The sequence below is a fragment of the Solanum pennellii genome, chromosome 2 (genome assembly GCF_001406875.1).
Source record: "Solanum pennellii chromosome 2, SPENNV200".
Classification (NCBI taxonomy): domain Eukaryota; kingdom Viridiplantae; phylum Streptophyta; class Magnoliopsida; order Solanales; family Solanaceae; genus Solanum; species Solanum pennellii.
In genome coordinates this window covers 43,646,191-43,666,851 of record NC_028638.1, presented here as the reverse complement: position 1 = coordinate 43,666,851, position 20,661 = coordinate 43,646,191, and the positions used below count along the sequence as shown (strand labels likewise).

The 20,661-nt window shown below is 33.6% G+C and overlaps 5 protein-coding genes across 6 annotated transcripts; all 5 read right to left on the bottom strand.

Moving 5' to 3' along the window:
- Positions 1–1,116: 1,116 nt before the first annotated feature.
- Positions 1,117–6,228, bottom strand: LOC107010841 (cytochrome b561 domain-containing protein At4g18260). 2 transcript variants are annotated; one of them, XM_027914251.1, is made up of 5 exons: positions 5,965–6,228; positions 5,437–5,584; positions 3,365–3,529; positions 2,656–2,804; positions 1,117–1,613 (listed from the first exon to the last, which is right to left on the bottom strand). In XM_027914251.1, the coding sequence occupies exons 2-5, from the start codon at positions 5,488–5,490 to the stop codon at positions 1,226–1,228; spliced, it is 756 nt and encodes a 251-aa protein (XP_027770052.1). In that variant the 5' UTR covers positions 5,491–5,584; positions 5,965–6,228; the 3' UTR covers positions 1,117–1,225. The 2 variants fall into 2 exon arrangements, with proteins under 2 accessions (XP_027770052.1, XP_015065594.1); XM_015210108.2 differs by having other exon boundaries at positions 3,879–6,228.
- A 137-nt stretch (positions 6,229–6,365) lies between these two features.
- LOC107010844 (60S ribosomal protein L18a-2) lies at positions 6,366–8,792 on the bottom strand. The gene is made up of 4 exons (XM_015210112.2): positions 8,630–8,792; positions 8,420–8,535; positions 8,264–8,327; positions 6,366–6,891 (listed from the first exon to the last, which is right to left on the bottom strand). The coding sequence occupies exons 1-4, from the start codon at positions 8,642–8,644 to the stop codon at positions 6,550–6,552; spliced, it is 537 nt and encodes a 178-aa protein (XP_015065598.1). The 5' UTR covers positions 8,645–8,792; the 3' UTR covers positions 6,366–6,549.
- Positions 8,793–9,384: 592 nt separating this feature from the next.
- LOC107010843 (60S ribosomal protein L18a-2) lies at positions 9,385–11,704 on the bottom strand. Its single transcript, XM_015210111.2, has 4 exons — positions 11,558–11,704; positions 11,358–11,473; positions 11,202–11,265; positions 9,385–9,942 (listed from the first exon to the last, which is right to left on the bottom strand). The coding sequence occupies exons 1-4, from the start codon at positions 11,570–11,572 to the stop codon at positions 9,601–9,603; spliced, it is 537 nt and encodes a 178-aa protein (XP_015065597.1). The 5' UTR covers positions 11,573–11,704; the 3' UTR covers positions 9,385–9,600.
- Positions 11,705–13,207: 1,503 nt separating this feature from the next.
- On the bottom strand, positions 13,208–17,205 carry LOC107010845 (60S ribosomal protein L18a-like protein). The gene is made up of 4 exons (XM_015210113.2): positions 16,801–17,205; positions 15,852–15,927; positions 15,341–15,455; positions 13,208–13,555 (listed from the first exon to the last, which is right to left on the bottom strand). Exons 1-4 carry the CDS (start codon positions 17,012–17,014, stop codon positions 13,496–13,498), a joined length of 465 nt encoding a protein of 154 aa, XP_015065599.1. The 5' UTR covers positions 17,015–17,205; the 3' UTR covers positions 13,208–13,495.
- Positions 17,206–17,599: 394 nt separating this feature from the next.
- Positions 17,600–20,140, bottom strand: LOC107009601 (F-box/kelch-repeat protein At3g23880-like). Its single transcript, XM_015208944.2, has 2 exons — positions 18,835–20,140; positions 17,600–18,041 (listed from the first exon to the last, which is right to left on the bottom strand). The coding sequence occupies exons 1-2, from the start codon at positions 20,046–20,048 to the stop codon at positions 17,969–17,971; spliced, it is 1,287 nt and encodes a 428-aa protein (XP_015064430.1). The 5' UTR covers positions 20,049–20,140; the 3' UTR covers positions 17,600–17,968.
- Between the last annotated feature and the right edge of the window lie 521 nt (positions 20,141–20,661).

Here is a 20,661-nt window from a genome sequence, read left to right as displayed (position 1 = left end):
CCCCCCCCCCCCCCCCTCCCTCTCTCTCGCGTCTCTCCTTTATCTCTCAGCCTCGCTCGCTTCTCTCCTTCCTATAACATGTAGGTACGATTTGTAATTATCAAACTATAGCTATGGAGAGTAATTAGGCTATTTTTTAGTGGCTATATGTGAAAGTTTCCCTTTGAATTATTCATCAATTAGTAATTATTATATATATCGTCACACAATGCAAACATGATAAATACTATAGTCTATGTACAAGAATACAAAATCATAAAACCTACCTAAAAATCACATTTAATGGTATGAAAGTTGGTACCTCAAATAAAATACACCAATACTCTAGTACATACAATATCATATTATATCTTCTAATTTTTTTAATAGATTTTTTCGTTTGATTTGCTAAATTTATTTGAATGATAATCTTCTAATTTTTTTAATAGACGCAAGAAATAGCTTCAACTGTAAAATCACACATAAAAAAAATGAATATTATACAGAAGTGGTTTGATGCTAATGATGATCAACTCTCTTTGAACCTAAGCATTACCGCTGAAATTATTTTATAATCATTTTATGATCATATATTAAAAGTGTTATGAAAAAACTAAACACGATAATTAATTGCTACAATATTTCCTATAGAAAAGAAACTATGTTTAATAAATTTTATACTTTTAATATATTGAAATTGCAGTTATTTGCTATCAAAATATATCAGAGTAATTTTTTTGTTCAATTTTTCTTGATAGGTACTCCGTTCGTCCAGAATTGTTTGTCCTGTTGCGCTTATCGAAAGTTAATCTGACTAATTTTCAAAGGTAAATTAGATCACATTAATTTGATATTTTAAACAAAAAAAACACATATTCTAAAACTATATGAAAAGCACTATAATACAACTTTTTGCATATTAATATGATGATATTTTACATCTTAAAATGTTAGTCAAAGTTTTTATAGTTTGACTCTAAAAATAGAAACCATAACAAACAAAACCGGACGAATGAAGTATATAGGTACTTGTTGTAATAAATGTAAAACTTGATTTAACCATGCCTATTTTGAGATTTATCTATTGGACAATAGATTAGAAATAATATTGAGAAACACTTGTAACAAACATGCATGTCCTCCCAATAACTTATTATACGATTTGAATTTTTTTAATTATTAATTTTCATACAAAATACACATGCGTATCGAGAAACTAGTAATTTACAAGAAACATGAAAACATTTCAAGTTTGTTGAAATAATTTGTTTAGGACATTATGTCTAGAAAAGAAAGTACCAAGTGCATTGCTTTTCCTCCCTGACTCAGTTCTCATTATCATCTTTTGTTCATCATTTTGAGGAACAACTATTTCCACTTGAGGTGTTGTAGTTTCATTGTTGTCAAGAATGACCCCTTGCTTTTGTATATATTCCCATTTGTCTTGGAAAAGATAGAATAATCCCATGAATGATATTTGAGCTGTAAAAATTATTGTCCAAAGGCTTATTGGCTTTGATGTTCTTTGATTGTAAGCATTTAAGCCTGTGTAAGTGTTGATAATTCCTGCCAAGCATATTGTTGTTCCAAGTAGCCAATGGAAAAAATACCACACACTTCTTCCTTTACTTCCCCTATAGTCCAAAAGAGTTTATAATAAGTTAGTCTTTAGTAAAATTTCATAGAGATGTGTCTAAGTCGAGATGAATTTAAAATTTAAAGTAAATTGATTCAGAAAGAGTTTGATTTAGTTATATGTTTTTGATATATGTACACATAATTCTAGTTGAAAACTATGGTTTAGTGGAACCATAGAAGCCACTAGATGTGCATTACTCATATTGACATTATGCTTGTAGTGTCAATGAAATTGGTGAAAATCATTAAAAGGATCAACGTTCAAATTCTAATAAAATAAAGCTACTCAATACTTAGAATTAATGAAAAATAACAAGTAGATATCTAAGGGTTTGAGACAACTCTCTCTAACGAACCGAACAAAATAGCCTACGAAAGGATTTCACTATAACCATATGTAAGACTATTGTTTATCAAAAACACAAATCTCTGTGAAGTCATAAGATACGTATACGTGGGGATTCAATTTTCTTTTAGAAAGTCAAGGGGTTGCTTTTCCTACATATATTTTTATAAATGACACCAAAATTTTGTCAGAAAATTTTATAAGTGCATAATATCTTTTTATTTTAAAATAAATTATTTTTTTTAATTTAAAGTAATTACGGTTAAAATGATAAAAATATTTAAAAAGGTAAAATAACATAGGTAAAATACCATTCTGATCAAATTCTGGTCAAATTTTCTGGCCAAAAAGATTTTTTCTTTTTATAATTCAACCTAGGCAAAGTTTCACCGTATCTATTACTCCCTCCATCCACTATTAATTGTCATAGTTTCTATTTTTAGAGTCAAACTATAAAAACTTTGACTAACATTTTAAGGTGGATTTTTTAATCATATTGATATACAAATAATTTATACGGAGTAGTACTTTTCATATAATTTTTGAATATCTAAATCTTTTTGTTTAAAATATCGAATTAATATAATCTAATTTAACTTTAAAAGTTAATCGAATTGATTTTTGAAAATCGTAACATGATAAATAAAAGTGAATGGAGGAAGTAATTGTGTTGAAAACAAAGGAAAAGTTACCTCATAGGCCTTCGAAATCCCATAAAAAATTGGACATAGATGGCAATATAAAGTGCTAAGCCTATTCTTTGGTGAGTATTGTTGAACAAATTTTCAAAGCTCTTTATTGATAGCACAGCTCCAGCAGTAGCCAACACCACAGAGAGTACCTTTACAATTAAAAATAGAAAGAAAAAAAAATAGGATCAATTATTACAGACAGAAACAAAAGAAATAACATAATTTTTTAATTTTCTACTATTAGTTAAATAAATCCTCATTTTAATGGACATCATCATAGTCAAATCTGTTTTTACTTATACTCCCACCAAACTGTGGGCTCACATCAATGATATTTGAACTTTTTTAACATTACTATGATTAAAAGTGCACCTAAAGTAAAGATCAATTTATGATCATTACTTGTCATGGCTCAAAAGAAACATTTATCATTCATCAAAGAGATATCAAAAAAGTTCTTTTTTCCCTTTACTAACAATTTAAATTCATTTACAAAATTTGAAATTAAATCTTCATTCTGTTTCTGTTCCTGTTTGTTTTTTTTTACTTTTCTTTTTAGTTTATTTAAAAAAAATATCTCTTTCCTTTTGTGACACGTGTCATGTGTTTAAAGATTAGACCACAGTATCAAAGGAGATTTTGTCACATTTTTTTTTACTTTTTTAAACTCCGTATCAAATCGAAACCAGAAAAACAGAGTGTTAGTTACCTGAAGAGTTCCATGAACATAGAAGAGAATTTTGAGTTTTGTTGTGCTACACTCTTCTGTGTTGGAGAGTCTTATTGTGAGTATTCCAGCTGGCATCAAGAATCCCATTGAAGCCCATAATAATATTCCATGAATTTCAATATCAAATATCCTATGAGAATTCACCTATACATACAATACTTAACATTAGTTGTAAAATTCTCATTCCATGTTTGAAAAAAAAAACAAATTAAAGAAGGGAAAGCAAATGTCTTCCGTCACGTAGCAGAGCCAGAATTTTCGATAAGAGGTTCAAAATCTGCAAAATAGACACACAAAGAAGTCGAAGGGAGTTCGACATCTACTATATATACATAAAAATTATTTTAACCTGGGTTCGGATGAACCAGACAGATGATAAAATTATTTTAACCTGGGTTCGGATGAACCCGACAGATGGTTTTAGTCGTCAAATTTAAATCCTGAATCCGCTTACGTAGACACAACAATTTTGTAGAGGGGGGGGGGTTCATACCTTAGGAACATGTTGGTTGATGCTAATCAACTGGCTATTGAGTTGGATGTCTTCATTGGATAAACAAACAATGAAATGTGGAAATACAAAAGAAGTTAACACAGAAGTAATTTGGAGCCAATATTTATTCATTCTTGATATTATTCAGAATACAAGAAGATGAGTATATATTAATTTCAAGAACAGCAGCTTTAAAAATGCAGCTAATTTAGTACTAAAGAAATTAGGGAAAGTTGGGTAATATGATGGAAGAGGAAACTCAAGATGACAAATTATTTATTGTAGTGGAATATAGACTTTTAAAACCATGCAAGGAATTAAAGGACTACTTAAAAGTTTATAACATTCTCAACTTTTATAGCTTTTTTTATTTATCTATTATTATTATATTTCTAATTACAAACAAGGATAACCATATTGACTTTATTTAATCTAAGTTGTAATGATGAGCATGTTATAATCTAGATTAGACTAAAGACTTTTTGTAATTTGTATTAGCTCTACTAGGATGTATCTTTTGCTTCTTTGTATAAAAAAGGTACTCTTACATCATTTAACAAAAAGACCAAGTGTCCATTTCTTCATGTCTTGTGCAAAAATTAATTGCTAGCTATATATAATAGTAAAATAACCTTTACTTTTAATAACAGTTCTAAACAAGTTCGGATTGGCTATATAAATCCCTACACTTCATTTAAATGCATCTCATATAATTATTTACGAGGATTCATCATGAATTGACAAGTTTATATTAGTTGTCAGCCTACGGTAACCCTCCTCCTTTATCTGTATTTGAGACCGACAATGTGAGCAAGCTCAAGTTGATAATAAGTTAGCATTTCATGATTAGTCACAAGATATATATATATATACCCTTCTCAAAATTCAAGGGATTGATAGAGACACAATTATAGCTAGAGAAGAATTTCCAATTGTCCAGTTAAGAATAACACCATCATTTGGATATATGGGAGATATCATTTTCTAACCAAAAATTGAACAAATACCAAATATATGATTTCTTCACAAAAACATATGAGTATTGCTACTACTAGATTCAACCAAAGCTTGATTAGCAAGTTTTTTTTTTTTTTTTTTATGTCAGTTTATGTCCAAGTTTTAGTACAAGACAGGTCAACAGTAGAAAATGGTAATGATATTTGCATACTGGTGGTAGACAAAGATAAAGTGCTTTTGCCCCATGTAATCATATACCAAAACTTCTTTCTTCACATTCATAATAATGGTTCCTAAGTGTACCATTAAAAAGCATATACATATGAATTATAAGTGTAGTTATAGCAAGTTAGTTACCGTTATATTTAAAAAGTTTGAAACTCAAGAACATTTTTTCTTATTCTTTGTTGATAAAAGTAGAAAAGGATACCCTTATTTGGATTATTTTTTTACTTAAGTATATATATTGAGTATCCCCTTTTCATTTTTCCCTCTTAAAAAATCTTGATTGAGGTTGGTGAAAATAAACTGTCCAAGTAATATAAGAGGTTTTACATTTCATCTTAGGCATGTCAAACATTGCAGCTATATAAAGTAGTACCTTTGTTTGGAGTAATAATAGCTCTTTTGTAGCAAATGAAAGGCATTTTGACATGTATCCTAGTTTGGTGAGGGGTCACATCCATGTCCTAAATTCCATCTTTGTTATGCATGCACTTTTTTCTTCTCTTTATTGTATAACCAAAATCCTTTAATCATTGTGAAACCAGATGATTATAACATGTAATTGGCATATCCAAATATGATCAGAACAAAAAAGGCAACCTTAAATCAACTCAACTAAAGCACCAGAATTGCATATATCTGAAGTTGCTTTTCAATGGACATATGACCAAACATGTTACATGAACAAGTTAGCCATAGTAGCCCCTTTTATGTATTCTTGAGGCCACCCTCAGGAAAAATATACAGCAGATTCACATATGCAACCAGAATTCACATATTAATTTGTAATATTTGTTTGGATTAATGTATCTTTAGAAGAGATATTCATTTAAAAGAGACTAAAGAAAAAGCTGGATAAATTGAAACAAAGATGATATATAATAGTGCAGTTCCATAAACTTACTTGGTAAGCACAAGTTTGTGCACCAATGCTTAATACACAAACTTGTCACATCTTCAACTCCTAAGTAGCTGTGACAAGTGCAGTCCTGGATTCGTCATTCGTCTCCAAAACTGGTCGATACTATACAACCACCACTACAACAACAACAAAGATACAAGGGGACTAAATCAGGTATGACAAAGCTACTCTGGCAAGATTTCATATAGCTCCTGGTTCAACAACAATTGATCTGGACAGGGTCTATGAGGGGAAAAAAAATTCAAACACAATTTGTCTTCACATATTTCGGGCATACCCAGTGAGACCTCTCACCCTTCTCAAATTGAGACAACACCAAGATGAATGAAACGAAATTAACCACGCATTTACTACCAATGCTAACAAAATATATTGGCAAGAACTTCAACGATAAAAGCAAATAGAAATCCATGATTAAAAATACTCTAATAACCACATCATTTGGTCAGTCGAACAAAAAGGTTTAACTTATATCTCTTTCACAATGAATCTTTAACTCAACTCAACTACTGCACCAAAATTGCATAAATCTGAAGTTGCTTCTCAATGAACATATGACCAAACAAGTTACATGAACAAGTTGGGCTTAGTAGCCTTGTATGTGGTCTTGAGTTTCCTAGATGGTGGCCTGACTTTCTTGAACACCAAGGGGAACTTGATCTTGGAGTCATGGAACTGCTTTGTGCTCTCCCTCTTGCACAGCTTAGCTGGAATGGTTGCCGTCTTTATGATCTGGATGCAGTGATGGCGAACTCTGTGGCGAGAAGCCATCTCAGTGTACATCTGCTCCACACCACCATTCAATGTGGTGTCACGATACTCCTTGTACATGTTGTGGTATCCCGTTCTACTCTGGTAACGGAGCCAAATACCATAATTCTTAATTGTTGTTGGGTTCTTCTCGAAGATCTAAAAAGTTGGAACATACAATCATTATAGTTAGGAGGTAGGTTCAACAAAGCATTTATAGTTGAATAATAAAGGAGACCAAAAAATTGCTGAAATGAAATGCCCTAGTTTGATGGAGCAACAAAGACACATCACAAAAATGAGAAAAAAAACGAGATCTAATAAAATCTCCACAAACAATTTAAACACAACTAGTCAGAGAAACAACCAGGGATTAGTGCATGATGCAGTGCCACAATAACCAAACAATTAAGGTCATACCGACAGTTGAAACGGATAGGAGGGAAAATATTCTAAACACTTTCATGATTTAAACTAGCTGTTTTGATGATGCTAGTGATTTGTTTTTTGTCTTGTTTATTGACAATCATGAAACTGAACACCTCGTACCAAAAGCATTATTTCATGATTGCCAGTAATAAACAAGATAAAACAACAACAACAGAGCTTTAATCCCAAGCTAGTTGGACTAACTATATGAATCCCCACCAATTGTGTTCCATTTGAATTAATTTTTCATCTGCCTATTCAGTTATGTTCTCCAACACTAACGTTAGCTAGATTTGCTTCTAATAAAGAAATCACTAACAAGATAAGAAAGGCTCTAAGCAAAAAAGGACCAATGTACATTTTAAAAAAATATAAATTGGACATAGGTACAACTAGACCTCAATTACAATTAGATGGTATAGCCTCAATCAAATTTTTCTCTGCTAAAACATTTGCCAAGAGGGACCAATATTGCTCAAATTTGAACATTCTAACCAGCTCAAATAGAAGGGCTTCTCCCAGATATTGCGGCATTTTCTAACTTCATATCATAGCTTGAAATTCATGTTGAACACTAAGAAACACGCCTCTTATCTCCTCTTTTAAACTTTGAGGAGAACTGTGTTAATTACTTGAGAGGGGTTGATGTTAACTGTTTGTATCATATGCATTGTCGGGGTTTGGATGTGCTCCTTAGCACTGATTCCAGCACATATTGAACCTAGAAACACATTATCGGGGCAATAAAGATGAATGGGTATTGAAAATGCAATCTCAATATCCAATCTTTTGAGATGAAGTTTTTTTGATAAAGAACAAAACTTATCTTGATGATGGACTTACACCAACAATAATCACAGCCCAAAAAGAAAGCCATACTTGGATAAAATATACATCATATTTCACATATGCAACCAAAACTTCATACGATTTACATTTGTTTATCCAAAAGCACATAAAATAAAATAAAAAACTACTTACCAAATACGAAACACCATGCACCTAATTTGCTATCATTGAACTACTGATCATAACATTTCCAATACAAAATCTAAGAATACACTCAGTTAAGATAAACTAGAGAAATGAATCTTCATCGTACCTCATTAATAGCCAGCATCTGACCGTTGCTCTTCTTCACCTTCTTAAGCTTCCTCAAGAAATACCTTTTTTATCAAATCAAACAAAACCCAGTTAGCATAAGCATTAACCAGCATATATAAACAAGACGATCGATAGGGAAAAAGTTGTAAAATACCAGAACTTGGACTTAGCACGAACTTCATTTGTAGCCCACAACTTCATACGATAAATCTTGGGATGTTCATCTGTTTCGGTGGGCAAAGCTCTCCCGACAACCTGATACTGATGGAACTGCAATAACAACAAAAGATAAACACCATTGTTGATCAAAACCTTGAAAGATTCAAATAAAAATGGAAACCCAGTGAAAAAAAAAAGTCTTTACCTTGTACGTCACCATTTCGGCAAGGCACTCTTTCCCTCTGCACTGCGTTTGCCGCCGAAGTGAGTATGAAGAAAAGAAGAAGAAGAAGTTATTTTAGTTCAAAGAATTTATGAGCCCTAGCTCCTAATTTGGGCTACACTGGGGAGGCGGCCCATGTCTTAATACTCCAATTTTGGGTTGTGCCGCGTAAAGTATCCGAATCATTATTTAATGTATCTGACCTATTTTTTAGTATATTTGAGTTATACATTATTGTATTCAGTTGATATTTAATATTTGAATTATATATTATTGTATCCGATTTAATGTATTCGAGCTACATATAATGTATTTTAGCAGTATTTAATGTGTTCGAGCTACATTATAGTGTATCCGAGGTTCAATTATTGTATCTGGTTTTTAAAATTTTTTAAGAAATTAATGTACTTATAAATTTATTAGGGATAGCTTGTAATTTCATATTAAAACTATAAGATTTATATAATTTGTATTCTTATCATAATCTAAACCAAATCATAATTTATTTTATTCCTATAGAGCTTATACCAAGAGATATTAGTATTCACAATATAACTTAATTTCTACGGGAACTAATGCATCTAGCATAATCACGCTTATACCAAAAAGAACTAAAATTCTCTCAAACTTATGCTAAGTGAATTAAATACTACACAACTTATATCAAATTTAACAAAAGAAATCTCTAAACTTATATTGAGGACAATTAAAAACTCTGGAATAAGACAATAAAACCATCCAAACCAATCATATACGATTGTGAATCTTTTAATGGATCATATTAGCAAGAAGTTGAACGATAAAAGCAAATAGAAATCCATGATTAAAAACAACATCATTTGGTCAGTAGAACAAAAAGGTTTTAACTTATAATGAATCTCAACTCAAACTCAACTAATGCACCAAAATTCCATAAATCTGAAGTTGCTTCTCAATGCACATGACCAAACAAGTTACATGAACAAGTTGGGCTTAGTAGCCTTGTATGTGGTCTTGAGTTTCCTAGATGGTGGCCTGACTTTCTTGAACACCAAAGGGAACTTGATCTTCGAGTCATGGAACTGCTTTGTGCTCTCCCTCTTGCACAGTTTAGCTGGAATGGTTGCTGTCTTTATGATCTGAATGCAGTGATGGCGAACTCTGTGGCGTGAAGCCATCTCAGTGTACATCTGCTCCACACCACCATTCAATGTGGTGTCACGGTACTCCTTGTACATGTTGTGGTATCCCGTTCTACTTTGGTAACGGAGCCAAATACCATAATTCTTGATTGTTGTTGGGTTCTTCTCAAAAATCTAAAAAGTTGAACATAAAATCTTTACAGTTAGGAGGTTCCAACACAGAGGAGACAAAAATATTGCTGAAATGAAATCCCCCTAGTTTGATAGAACAGACATCACGAAAACGAGAAAAAAATAAGGAAATCTTATAAAATCTCCACAAACAATACAGAAGCAACCAGGGATTAGTGCATGATGTAGTGCCACAATAACCAAAACACTAACGTCATACAAATTGTTGAAAGGTATTGGAGGGAAAATATATCTATTTGCAAGAATGAGCACAGATACCAGGAATGACTATCACTGGATTCATAAACAGGCAACAAAACTAGACACTACCATGATTTAAACTAGCCGTTTTGATCTTGCTAGTGATTAATTATTTAATTGTTTATCAACAACCATGAAACTGAACATCTGCACAAAGAGCATCATTTCATGATTGCCAATAGACAAGACAACCAACAACAACAATAGAGCGTTAATCCAAAGCTAGCTGAACTAACTATATGAATCCCCGCTGATTTTGTTCCATCTGGACAAATTTTTACTTGCCTATTCAGTTATGTTCACCAACACTAAAGTTAGCTAGAATTGCTTCTAACAAACAAATCACTAGCAAGATCAAAAAGTCTCTAAGCAAAAATTGATCAATGTACATTTTCAAAAAAATAAACATTGGACATAGGTACAACTAGACCTAAATTGCCATTAGATGGTATAGACTATCAAAATTTTCTCTCCGAACAATTTGGCCAAGAGGGACAATTATTGTTCAAATTTGAACATTCTAACCAATTTAAAAAAAAGAGGCTTCACCGAGATATTGCAGCATTTTCTAACATCACGTCATTTTCCTGTTGCACAGTAAGACACCACTTCTTATCTCCTCTTCTAAACTTGGTGGAAAGCTGTGTTAATTACTTGAGGGGGTTGTTGTTAACTGTTTGTATCATATGCATTAAGTTGTCATTAACTTTTTGTATCATATGCATTCCGTTGACAGGGTTTGGATGTGCTTCTTGTGTATCATAAGAGCCCCAAAAGAAAGCCACCCATGGATAAAAATATAAAACAGATTTTTTCATACGATTTACATTACTTATTCAACAGCGCAAATCAATTAGAACACCAATACGTAAAATAAAATAAATACTAAACAGCATGCACCAAAAATTGCTATCATTGAACTATTGATCATAAGACTTCTAATACATAATCTAAAAATGCACTCAGTCCAGATAAACTAGATAAATGAATCTTGATCATACCTCATTAATAGCCAGCATCTGACCGTTGCTCTTCTTCACCTTCTTAAGCTTCCTCAAGAAATACCTTTTTTCAAACCAAATCAAACAAAACCCAGTTAGCATAAGCATAAACCAGCATAAATAAAAAAGATCGATAAAAAAAAAGCTGTAAAATACCAGAATTTGGACTTAGCACGAACTTCATTTGTAGCCCACAACTTCATACGGTAAATCTTGGGATGCTCATCTGTTTCAGTGGGCAAAGCTCTCCCGACAACCTGGTACTGATGGAACTGCAATAACAACAAAAAATAAACACCATTGTTGATAAGAATCAAATAAAAATGGAAAGCCAGTGATAAAAGAAGAGTCTTTACCTTGTAAGTCACCATTTCTGCAAGGCTCTCTTTCCCTCTGCACTGCGTTTGCCGCCGAAGTGAGTTTAATAAAGAGAAGAAGAAGAAGAAAGAGTTTTTTAGTTATTACGAGCCCTAGCTCCTAATTTGGGCTAGATAGATAATTGGGGAGGGGGCCCATGTCTTAATGCTCCAATTCTGGTTTGTTTTGTGAAAATTACGCAATAAAGCAAATATATACTATTTAATTACTTATCAGAGCTATAGTTTGCTATAATTATCGCTCGCGATTAATGCTATATATTAATTACGTGGAGTGACTCCGAGTTCGTATAATTATTCATGTTTGCATATGTATAATTCACCAAATATACAAATGCATATGTATAGTATACAATTATATACATATACAATTCACCTCTCTATTATCTCTCCTCCCTCTCCCAATCTCGCTTGCCCTACATATGTATAATATACAATTGTATACCTATACAATTCACCTTTCTCCCACTCTCTGCCGTCTCTCGCTCGCCTCTCTCCTCTCTCTCCCAATCTCGCTCGCCTCTCTCCTCTCTCTCCTAATCTCGCTCGCCTCTCTCCTCTCTCTCCCAATATCGCTCGCCTCTCTCCTCCCTCTCCCAGTCTCGCTCTCCTCTCTCCTCCCTCTCCCGCTCTCGCTTGCCATATATACAAATACATATGTATAATATACAATATCTAACTGATATTCATGTACTATTCACCTTTCTCCCATTCTTTTCCCCCTCTCTCCTCTCTCTCCCAGTCTCGCTCGCTTCTCTCCTCCATATAACATGTAGCTACGAATTGTAAATTATCAAACTATAGCTATGGAGAGTAATTAGACTATTTTTAAGTGGCTATATGTGAAAGTTCCTTTTAAAGTTTATATACAAAAATAGTGGAACACATCCTTTAGGGATTAAGTTACTCTTCAAAATTGTCCGCATAATTCACCTAAACACTTTAACTAGACACTTTAACTAAGACTTGTACTCATTAAACACATTTTTAGGTGTCTAAGTGATTTATGCGGATAACTTTAAGAGATCATCAATGACTTATGCGGCATAAGTTTATACATTATAAGTTTATCTATTAGTATCATAATCTAACCGAAGTCATGCCTCACAAGGCATAATCCATTTTATTCCAACAGAACTTATACCAAGAGATATTAATTCCCACGATATAACTTAGTTTCTGCTGAACTAATGCATCTAGGATAACCCAAGTCCAAATGTATGCCAAATAAGGAGTAAAATTCTCTAAAACTTATGCTAGGTTAATTAATTACCACACAACTTATACCAAATTAAACAAAAATTCTCTAAACTTATATTGATGCGAATTAAAAACTCCGAAATAAGACAACAAAACCATCCAACCAATCATATATGATTTTGATTATTTTTTACGAACACTTACGTGTTACAATATGAATTAATAATCATATCGAGAATCAGTAAAGGAATCTTTTAATTTACAAAAAATATCGAAATGAATTGGATAAATGTTATATTAAATCTATTTTATATTTAGATTTTAGAAATAAAAAGCATTACGAAATTTTTTAACCAACAAAATAGTTCATTTGGACGGACTCTCATGCATAACATGTATATCCAAAGAAGCCAAATTCTTAAAAAATGGTGAAGTCCCCACAATGGAGCTGAATATAGTTCTGCACTTATATTTTGGGGAATTTTCAAAAAATATACATCACTATTTGAGCAAAACCAAGAAGTACCAAAAACATTACAAGGGAAAGTGCCTGTTTAGTATAAGAACCACCCAAGTCAATATTTGATATACATATTGAGAAAAGCATACATCTCACAAACCAAAACCAATTACTTAAGTTGCTCTATCCTTTCTCTCGTTCCCCCTTTTTCTATGGAGATCGCCACGATAAGTTTAGATATTGCAGCCTAAGTAGCCTCACCAGGAATGAGTTGCCTTTGTCACACCAAAAGTCACAGCAATCAAAGCAAGCATGGCCTGATTTACCGAACAAATAAACAAAGTCAGAGGCTGATAGTATGAGAAAAAAATTTGAGAAATTATGAAGTAATGAAGTGATGTGCTGATATTGTGCCTCTATTGGGTACTGCAGAAAAGGGTATTTTAAACTGTAACACAAAAAGAGTATGATTGACACTAACACAGATGACTTTAGTATTCCTCTGCAAGCAGAGCAAGATTAGTGCGCAAGAGTACCAGTGCAGGATTGCTTATTTGCTTGCATGGAAGGCTTTTATGTACCAGCTAAGAAGTTACTCCAATTCAAATTTAGAAGAATTAAAATGCACAATACTTGGATACAAATCCACGATCAGAATAAGAAGATTGAACCATGAACATAAGGACTTGAGCCCTAGCTTTCTGGAATATCAGTCAGTCTGCACTAGAAGGAAAAGTAATATAAATACATAAAGAAGCCAAGAACTCATGTAGCAGTCTGATAGGACTTTGGCTCTATTAAGAATAAAGGGTATTGTAGTATGATTTGTGAGAAATGCTTCCTCGCAGACTCATAGGAATGACAATTTGATGATCGGGTTAAACTGGCAGACCAGGAATCAAACTTGACATGAAAAGGGGCTAAAAGCAATAGTGCCAAAAATAAAAAGGGCAGCTACAAGAGGTTGGTCTTAGAATTAATTATCCAAATGCAATCCATCTCTTAACCTAGTCTAATTTTCCATCCTTTTAATGTTCCTCTAATATATGGTCATAGAAAAGCCAAGTTACAATATATGTTTAGGACTGCTCTTGCATAAGGTAAATATCAATAGAAAGGGATATCTAAGTGAAATGAAGTAATTTCCAAGATAAGGCAGGTAAGTACTCACAGGGTGGAACAAAATATAGTTATTCAATATCAAATCCACATACTCTAGACGTACAAATCATTTATTCTTCTCAAAATTAATAGCTGCCCAAACCAATGTTATTACTCACTCTATTCTATTTTATATGGACACATTTTTTCTTAGTTTGTACAAGAAAGAATAACACCAATGTATATTTGCGAACTCTTCAACTTTTACATCAAATTTTACCCTTAATGACATGCTTTTATATTCATAGAAGTGACAAAACATGTTAAAAACGATAAGTTCTAAGGGTACTTTTGCTATGTGCCAATAGTCTTTCTTTTACTCTGTAACCCATGAAACTGACTATTGTACCCCAACAATATTGCTCGACTCAACTCCTTGAAAAGCATATTATGCACAAGAATTTTTGATAGAAGGGATATCATCAACCATACAGTTGAAAAAAGAACAAAGCACTTAACAAACTATTGCTACTGCACATTATCCATCCCAAAAATGAGAGGACTTACTAGAAACATCTTTTGTCTAATTCACCCAAGCTGCAAGAATTAAATCTACAATTTCTATAGCATTCAAACTTCTCATTTAACCTTCCACTTCCAGTATACCCCGACAAAAGAAATAAGTGGTCCACACACTGCTTAAGTTTGTTCCTTATTTTCTTTTTCCGTTTCATCTCTTGGTAAGTGGTAATCTTATTTCTTCATAATCGTATTCATCCTTTTCTCTTTGTCAGACTATATAACTTTTGGAGAATATAACGGAGAGTCATAGCACATGTGAAAGGAATCCCAGTTTTAGGATCACTCATAATGCCAGTAGATAGAAATGAGAGCATACTTCTGACGTTAAGCCAGTATTACAAGTGTGAGGCTAACATAGTCAAGGCATATAAAGTATCTTCCACATAGTAATTTGAGAAAAACAAAGAAAGAGAAATTACCCCTAATGTGCATGCTATAAGGCCAGCCTTCTCTCTATAATCGATCCGTACACACAAAAGAAGAAAAGCTCCAACATACCAAGGTATGGTACCAAGAAAGAAACCAGAGATGAACCTTGCAAACAAAACAGAAAAAAATGAAAGTAAGCCAAAATTGAAAATCTTAATTACTCTTTACAGAAGTAATATTGAGTTTATGAAAATCTAGTCACTGAACCCCAAAAAGAGGTAAATCCAGTAGCAACTATGACATCACGTTTTTTGAGACCGCTGAGTTGTTACTCCCGTGTGCCTTCACATTGTTTCCCCAATATCCAACTTACCAGTCTTTATTTTAATATAAATAATACTCTAAAGACAATGAAAAAGCTCTAAAATAATAATGAAACCAGAGCATGATTGCCTATATCACATTTTTTGCATAAAGCAAAATATTTATCAATCTGACCACAATATATAGAGAAAATTTAAAAATAAGGGCTCAATAAAAGGTACAAGAATAGAAACATACAAGACCCAGCCGATCCCCACACCACAGCAAGGAAGACGGTGCTCCCTCATAGGTCTACCTTCAGCAACAGCATAACCTAAGGCATGGTGAAGAAACATAATGAACATGGTGTATATCATCTGACATTAAAATAATGTTTTGAACAACCAAATATTTTCAAACTACCAATTAGAGCAGAAAACATTTTGTTACATAAGCAGCCAAGCACAACGCGCTGGACTGTACCAAAAAAGGTCACTTCCCAGCAACAAAAGTTGCCAATTGCATAGTTATAACCCCTGTTCAAACTGAAGAAAATCTATGAAGTCATTCAAAAAATCTAGATTTCACACATAGTTGATTCATGCTACAGCTTGAATTTTTCTGGAGTATTTTGCTATATGGGATGTGCAGCTTTTAATGATTAGTAGAAATGGATATCATCACAAGACATATATCTTACATGCTTCTTTCATTATGTTTAAATCTTTGGATAGAGCTCACCACATTATACAAAATTCATATGGCATTTTGATGAGTTCTAATTTAACAGCTATAATTTCTTCCCTACGCGTTCTTCATATCATCAATCCCCTTCATGTAATTCCTAAATGACAAGACCATACAACCATCCGATCATACACTATAAACAAAAAGATTATATACCCTGCATTATGTCCCGAATTAACTTATTAGCACGCAAAAGCTGTACCTTAACGAATCCTGCTATATTTACTTAATATAGCCTCTCTACTTCCCAATAAGGTTTTCATACATTATACCATCCCCAGATCTCAGTCATGGGATTAAGCTAGCTATGTTGTTATTTTAAAAAAGACAGGATGAAAAGTTGAATTAATAATTCCCAAATTTTAACTTAATTGACGGAAACAAAAAGAATTCATCAAGAAGCATAAATAAAGTAATCATAGAAGCGCCTGTAGATATATATAATTGTGGGAAAACACACCGTGAACAGTTTGATAACCCTGAGGATAGTATTGAGGAGGAGCGCCGGCGGCACCAGGAGGAGGAACGGGCTGAGGAAAACCGAACACCGGGTGAGACTGTGGAGGAGGAGGCGGATGATTTGCTACTCCTTGAAATGTACCGTAGTAATAGTTTGCCGGCAAAGGTTCGCCGGTGGCCGAAGAGGCCATGTTCTTCCCCTCTTCTTTGCTCATACTTTCCCCTGACAGAGATCTAGTAACAGCTTAGCGTTACCGCGATTGATTCGAAGTCGTATCGCTTTTGACGCCGATTGTCAGAATCAGATCGGCGCGCTACGTGATCGGCGATTTCGTGGTCTTCGGTTTCGTTGGGGGTAATATGTGCTGCTGGCAATTTGATTTTCAGCTTGGCTTAGATGGTAGTAAGTTTTACGCCGACACGTGGATATAAAAAAATTATTTTGGATAAAAGACCAAAATTTTAAGAAGAGAAAAAAAATATATATTACGTTCATGTATTCGTCGTCCAACTTTTGATCCAAATATAGTTGTCATGTTCGACATATCCAATTCATTTTTTATTTCTTTAAATGCCATGAAATTACATGTCATTTTGACCTTATTACATAACATTTATATGAAAACAGAAAGATATTCGAACTCATAAACACTTAATCCGATCCATAAATCAGCTCCTTTTAAATTCACTATCCGACCTATTTTTGACAATTTTATTTAATTTTTATTATTGCGATAAATTTCAAAAATGAGTAATTAATTAATAAAAAATAGGAAAAATATGAAAAAAATATAAAATTAACGCTAAAAATTCACAAATAAATATAAAATAGGTTTTAATACAAGGAAGGAAGCTAAATAAGGGCAAGCTACGAGAAATACAAGAAAAGATATCAGTATCATTTGAATGAGAAGATACATCCAGAGCAACTAAAGTCGAATTAGAATATCCGGCTACAAACCCACTATTGTTTAATCAAGTACTACTAAAACAAAATCAATGTGCAATAGATCAACAAAGTAGTCAGATGAAGTAAACTCATCTTCTTTTAATATATAAACATCTGAGAGACCATGAACTTCATACACTGTGGATTCCATACTAAAAAGATGTCAAAAGTTTTTCATGTCATCTCCAAGGATAGCAAAAAGTGGCAGCAAAAACTTCTTTCATACAATCCTATTAACCCAGTTAGCCTGTTGTGGATCGTCGGTGGAAATGATCTTCAAATTTATGCCAGCCCTGCATTATCAAGAAAAAGAATGTAAGTGAGTTCTCCAAATGTCTTTCAAAGCCCAACAATCCTTCGCGCCACTCATTTCTACTCTAAACATGCTCCTCGGAGACCCGCGGACCAAATAGCTAAGAATACTATGTCTAAAACAAAGTCCCAACCAACCAAGGAGTAAAGACAGTGGACAGGAAGCAAGAAGAGAGTTTCTAAGCTAAGGGAAAAAAACAAAGCTTGAAATTCAAGATAAAAAATGTAAAATATTTGCCATACAAGAAAAAGAACATCTGAAAGCAGAAAATTATGCTAACTTGCTGTGTAGCCTTCACTTAGTCGGTGCAATACAATCCGCATGCATTATTTCAGCGAAACTTATGTTATTCTGCTCTTTTTTAAAAATACATAATGGTTAAAATGCTTATGGAAGTAACTACCTCTGAGTCCTACAGCATCAAATAGAAATTGTAACACACAAACTTCAAGGATCTAACAATCATATTATGTCTATTCCTTGTTGCTTATTGACCGCACCACAACTGATGCTCTAGAAAAGGGAACACACAGCAGTAATTCACAAGCATCTCCACTAATTGCTTAGAATTATGTAAACAAATCATAGAGCGCATTCACGTAGAAGATTAAATCATAGTCTATCTGCTAAGTTTCACCAGGTGCCCGTAACATATACATATGCACAAAATGATAAACAAAGCAACAATAACAACAACTCAAAGAAGGATTTAATAATCAGCAGAAAGCAAGCATAAAGTAACTTAAAATGTAATTGAGATTTCATCACCGCACTTTAGGAGGTTTTCACGGTGTTGTTTATCTCTAGCAGTTTCCTTCTCAACTGGTAGCATCTCTCTGATCAGAACTAGGCTCTCTGAATAGTTGAAAATCACGGATGAACCTCTCTTAGCGTTATCGATGCGCAATTTTGCCTTAACAGAACTAGTCACCATATCAAAGAGTAACAACACACCATTTTCATCCTCAGCAAGAATGTCACCATTCCTCAAACAACCAATAAGTCTATCAAACCCGAACACCAGTCCAACAGTGCATTTCTTACTCCAACCATCTTCATCATCCATTACCCAAACATCAATGTTATATTTGTCTGTTTTCGCCCAGATTAACATACCAACGGTATCCTGCAAATTCACAAGCTGCCACTGAGTTCCCACTGTTATTCCTGGCATAGGTAACTTGTCAAATTCTTTCTTATCCACATCAAAATACACCAACACATCACGTAACCCATACTTATCCTCTAGTAGAGCAGTCCAATAGGGTACCCCTTTAATAATCACATTGCAACAGGGCCTAATAACTCTAAACCCCACCTCATTTTTCACCTCCTTCCAACAGAAACTCTTCATCGAACACATTTCCACTTCAACCGGAACCCTAGATTCTGCCCTGAAACAAAAAAGACTTAAGATAATGAAATCATTCTCTTGTGAATCGTACGCCAACCCTATGGATACACCAGCGTGCACTCCCAATAGGGGTTTCTTCTTTGAAAGCTGCACCGTCCTAAATTTCCTCATCACTGGGTTCCAAAGAGTGATTAAATCACCCCAAGGTGGCTTACAAAGACAAACAATGCCACTGCATGAACCCACAACGACCATATTGTAATAGAAGAACGGAAAAGGGTTATCGAGTTCGGTAACTGATGATTCCGGCGAGTCGACTAGAGAGAGTACATGATCAGTGTACTTGACATGGAGGGTGTGTATAAGAATGGGTGAAAATGTGGGTTTCAAAGAAGAGGAACGGTGCAAATGGGTGTCTATGAAGTTGGGTTTGGAAATGAGGTTCCTCCATGGCTTGCAAACACACCTGAATCGTAAAAGGGTCTTTACAGGGAGACGAGAAAGGATGTTAGAGATGATTTCTCTTGGAAAAATGCAGTTGGATGTTGGGTCTGGAGGTTTGCTCTTTGTTTTCTTAGAATTCCCTTTTCCTTTCCCTTTCCTTTTCCCATTTCCTTTGCCTTTAGCTGCCATCTTTGCTACAAAGGTGAAGACGAAAGGTACTTGTGAAATGACAAAACACAATTTTGGGGATGCTGACAGCTTTAGTTTTGACTCTTGGCATGAAGAGGGAAAAAAGTTGGCCAATTAAAAATTGGGAAAAGAGTTAAAATATCCCAAAACTTTTAATTTATTATTTAAAAAATTTACCCTCTATTTAACGGATTGATTCAAATTAAAAAAATTATATTCCTTATTTTAACTCAATAACCCAACTCATTTAAAATATATGACTGCTATGCTATTCTTGATCCAAGAATCAAAGTCGAGCTCCTATATCAACAGATGTCTTGGAATTACGATCCATCTTCTAGTGCTCCTGAACGGTCAGATGAGCACCATGTTTGTTAAATGGGTAAAGGAGATGTGGAGAACGGGGATGGGTTATTTTAAATGGGTTGGGTTATTGGATTAAAATAAGGAATAGGATTTTTAAAAAAAAATTCGGATCAATCTGTTAAACGAGAATAAATTTGGTGAAGTTAGTAACTGAATGGGTAAAATTAACTCTATTTTAACGGCGAGGGTAAATTTAAATAATAAATTAAAATTGAGGGATATTTTTGACTCATTTCCCTTAAAAATT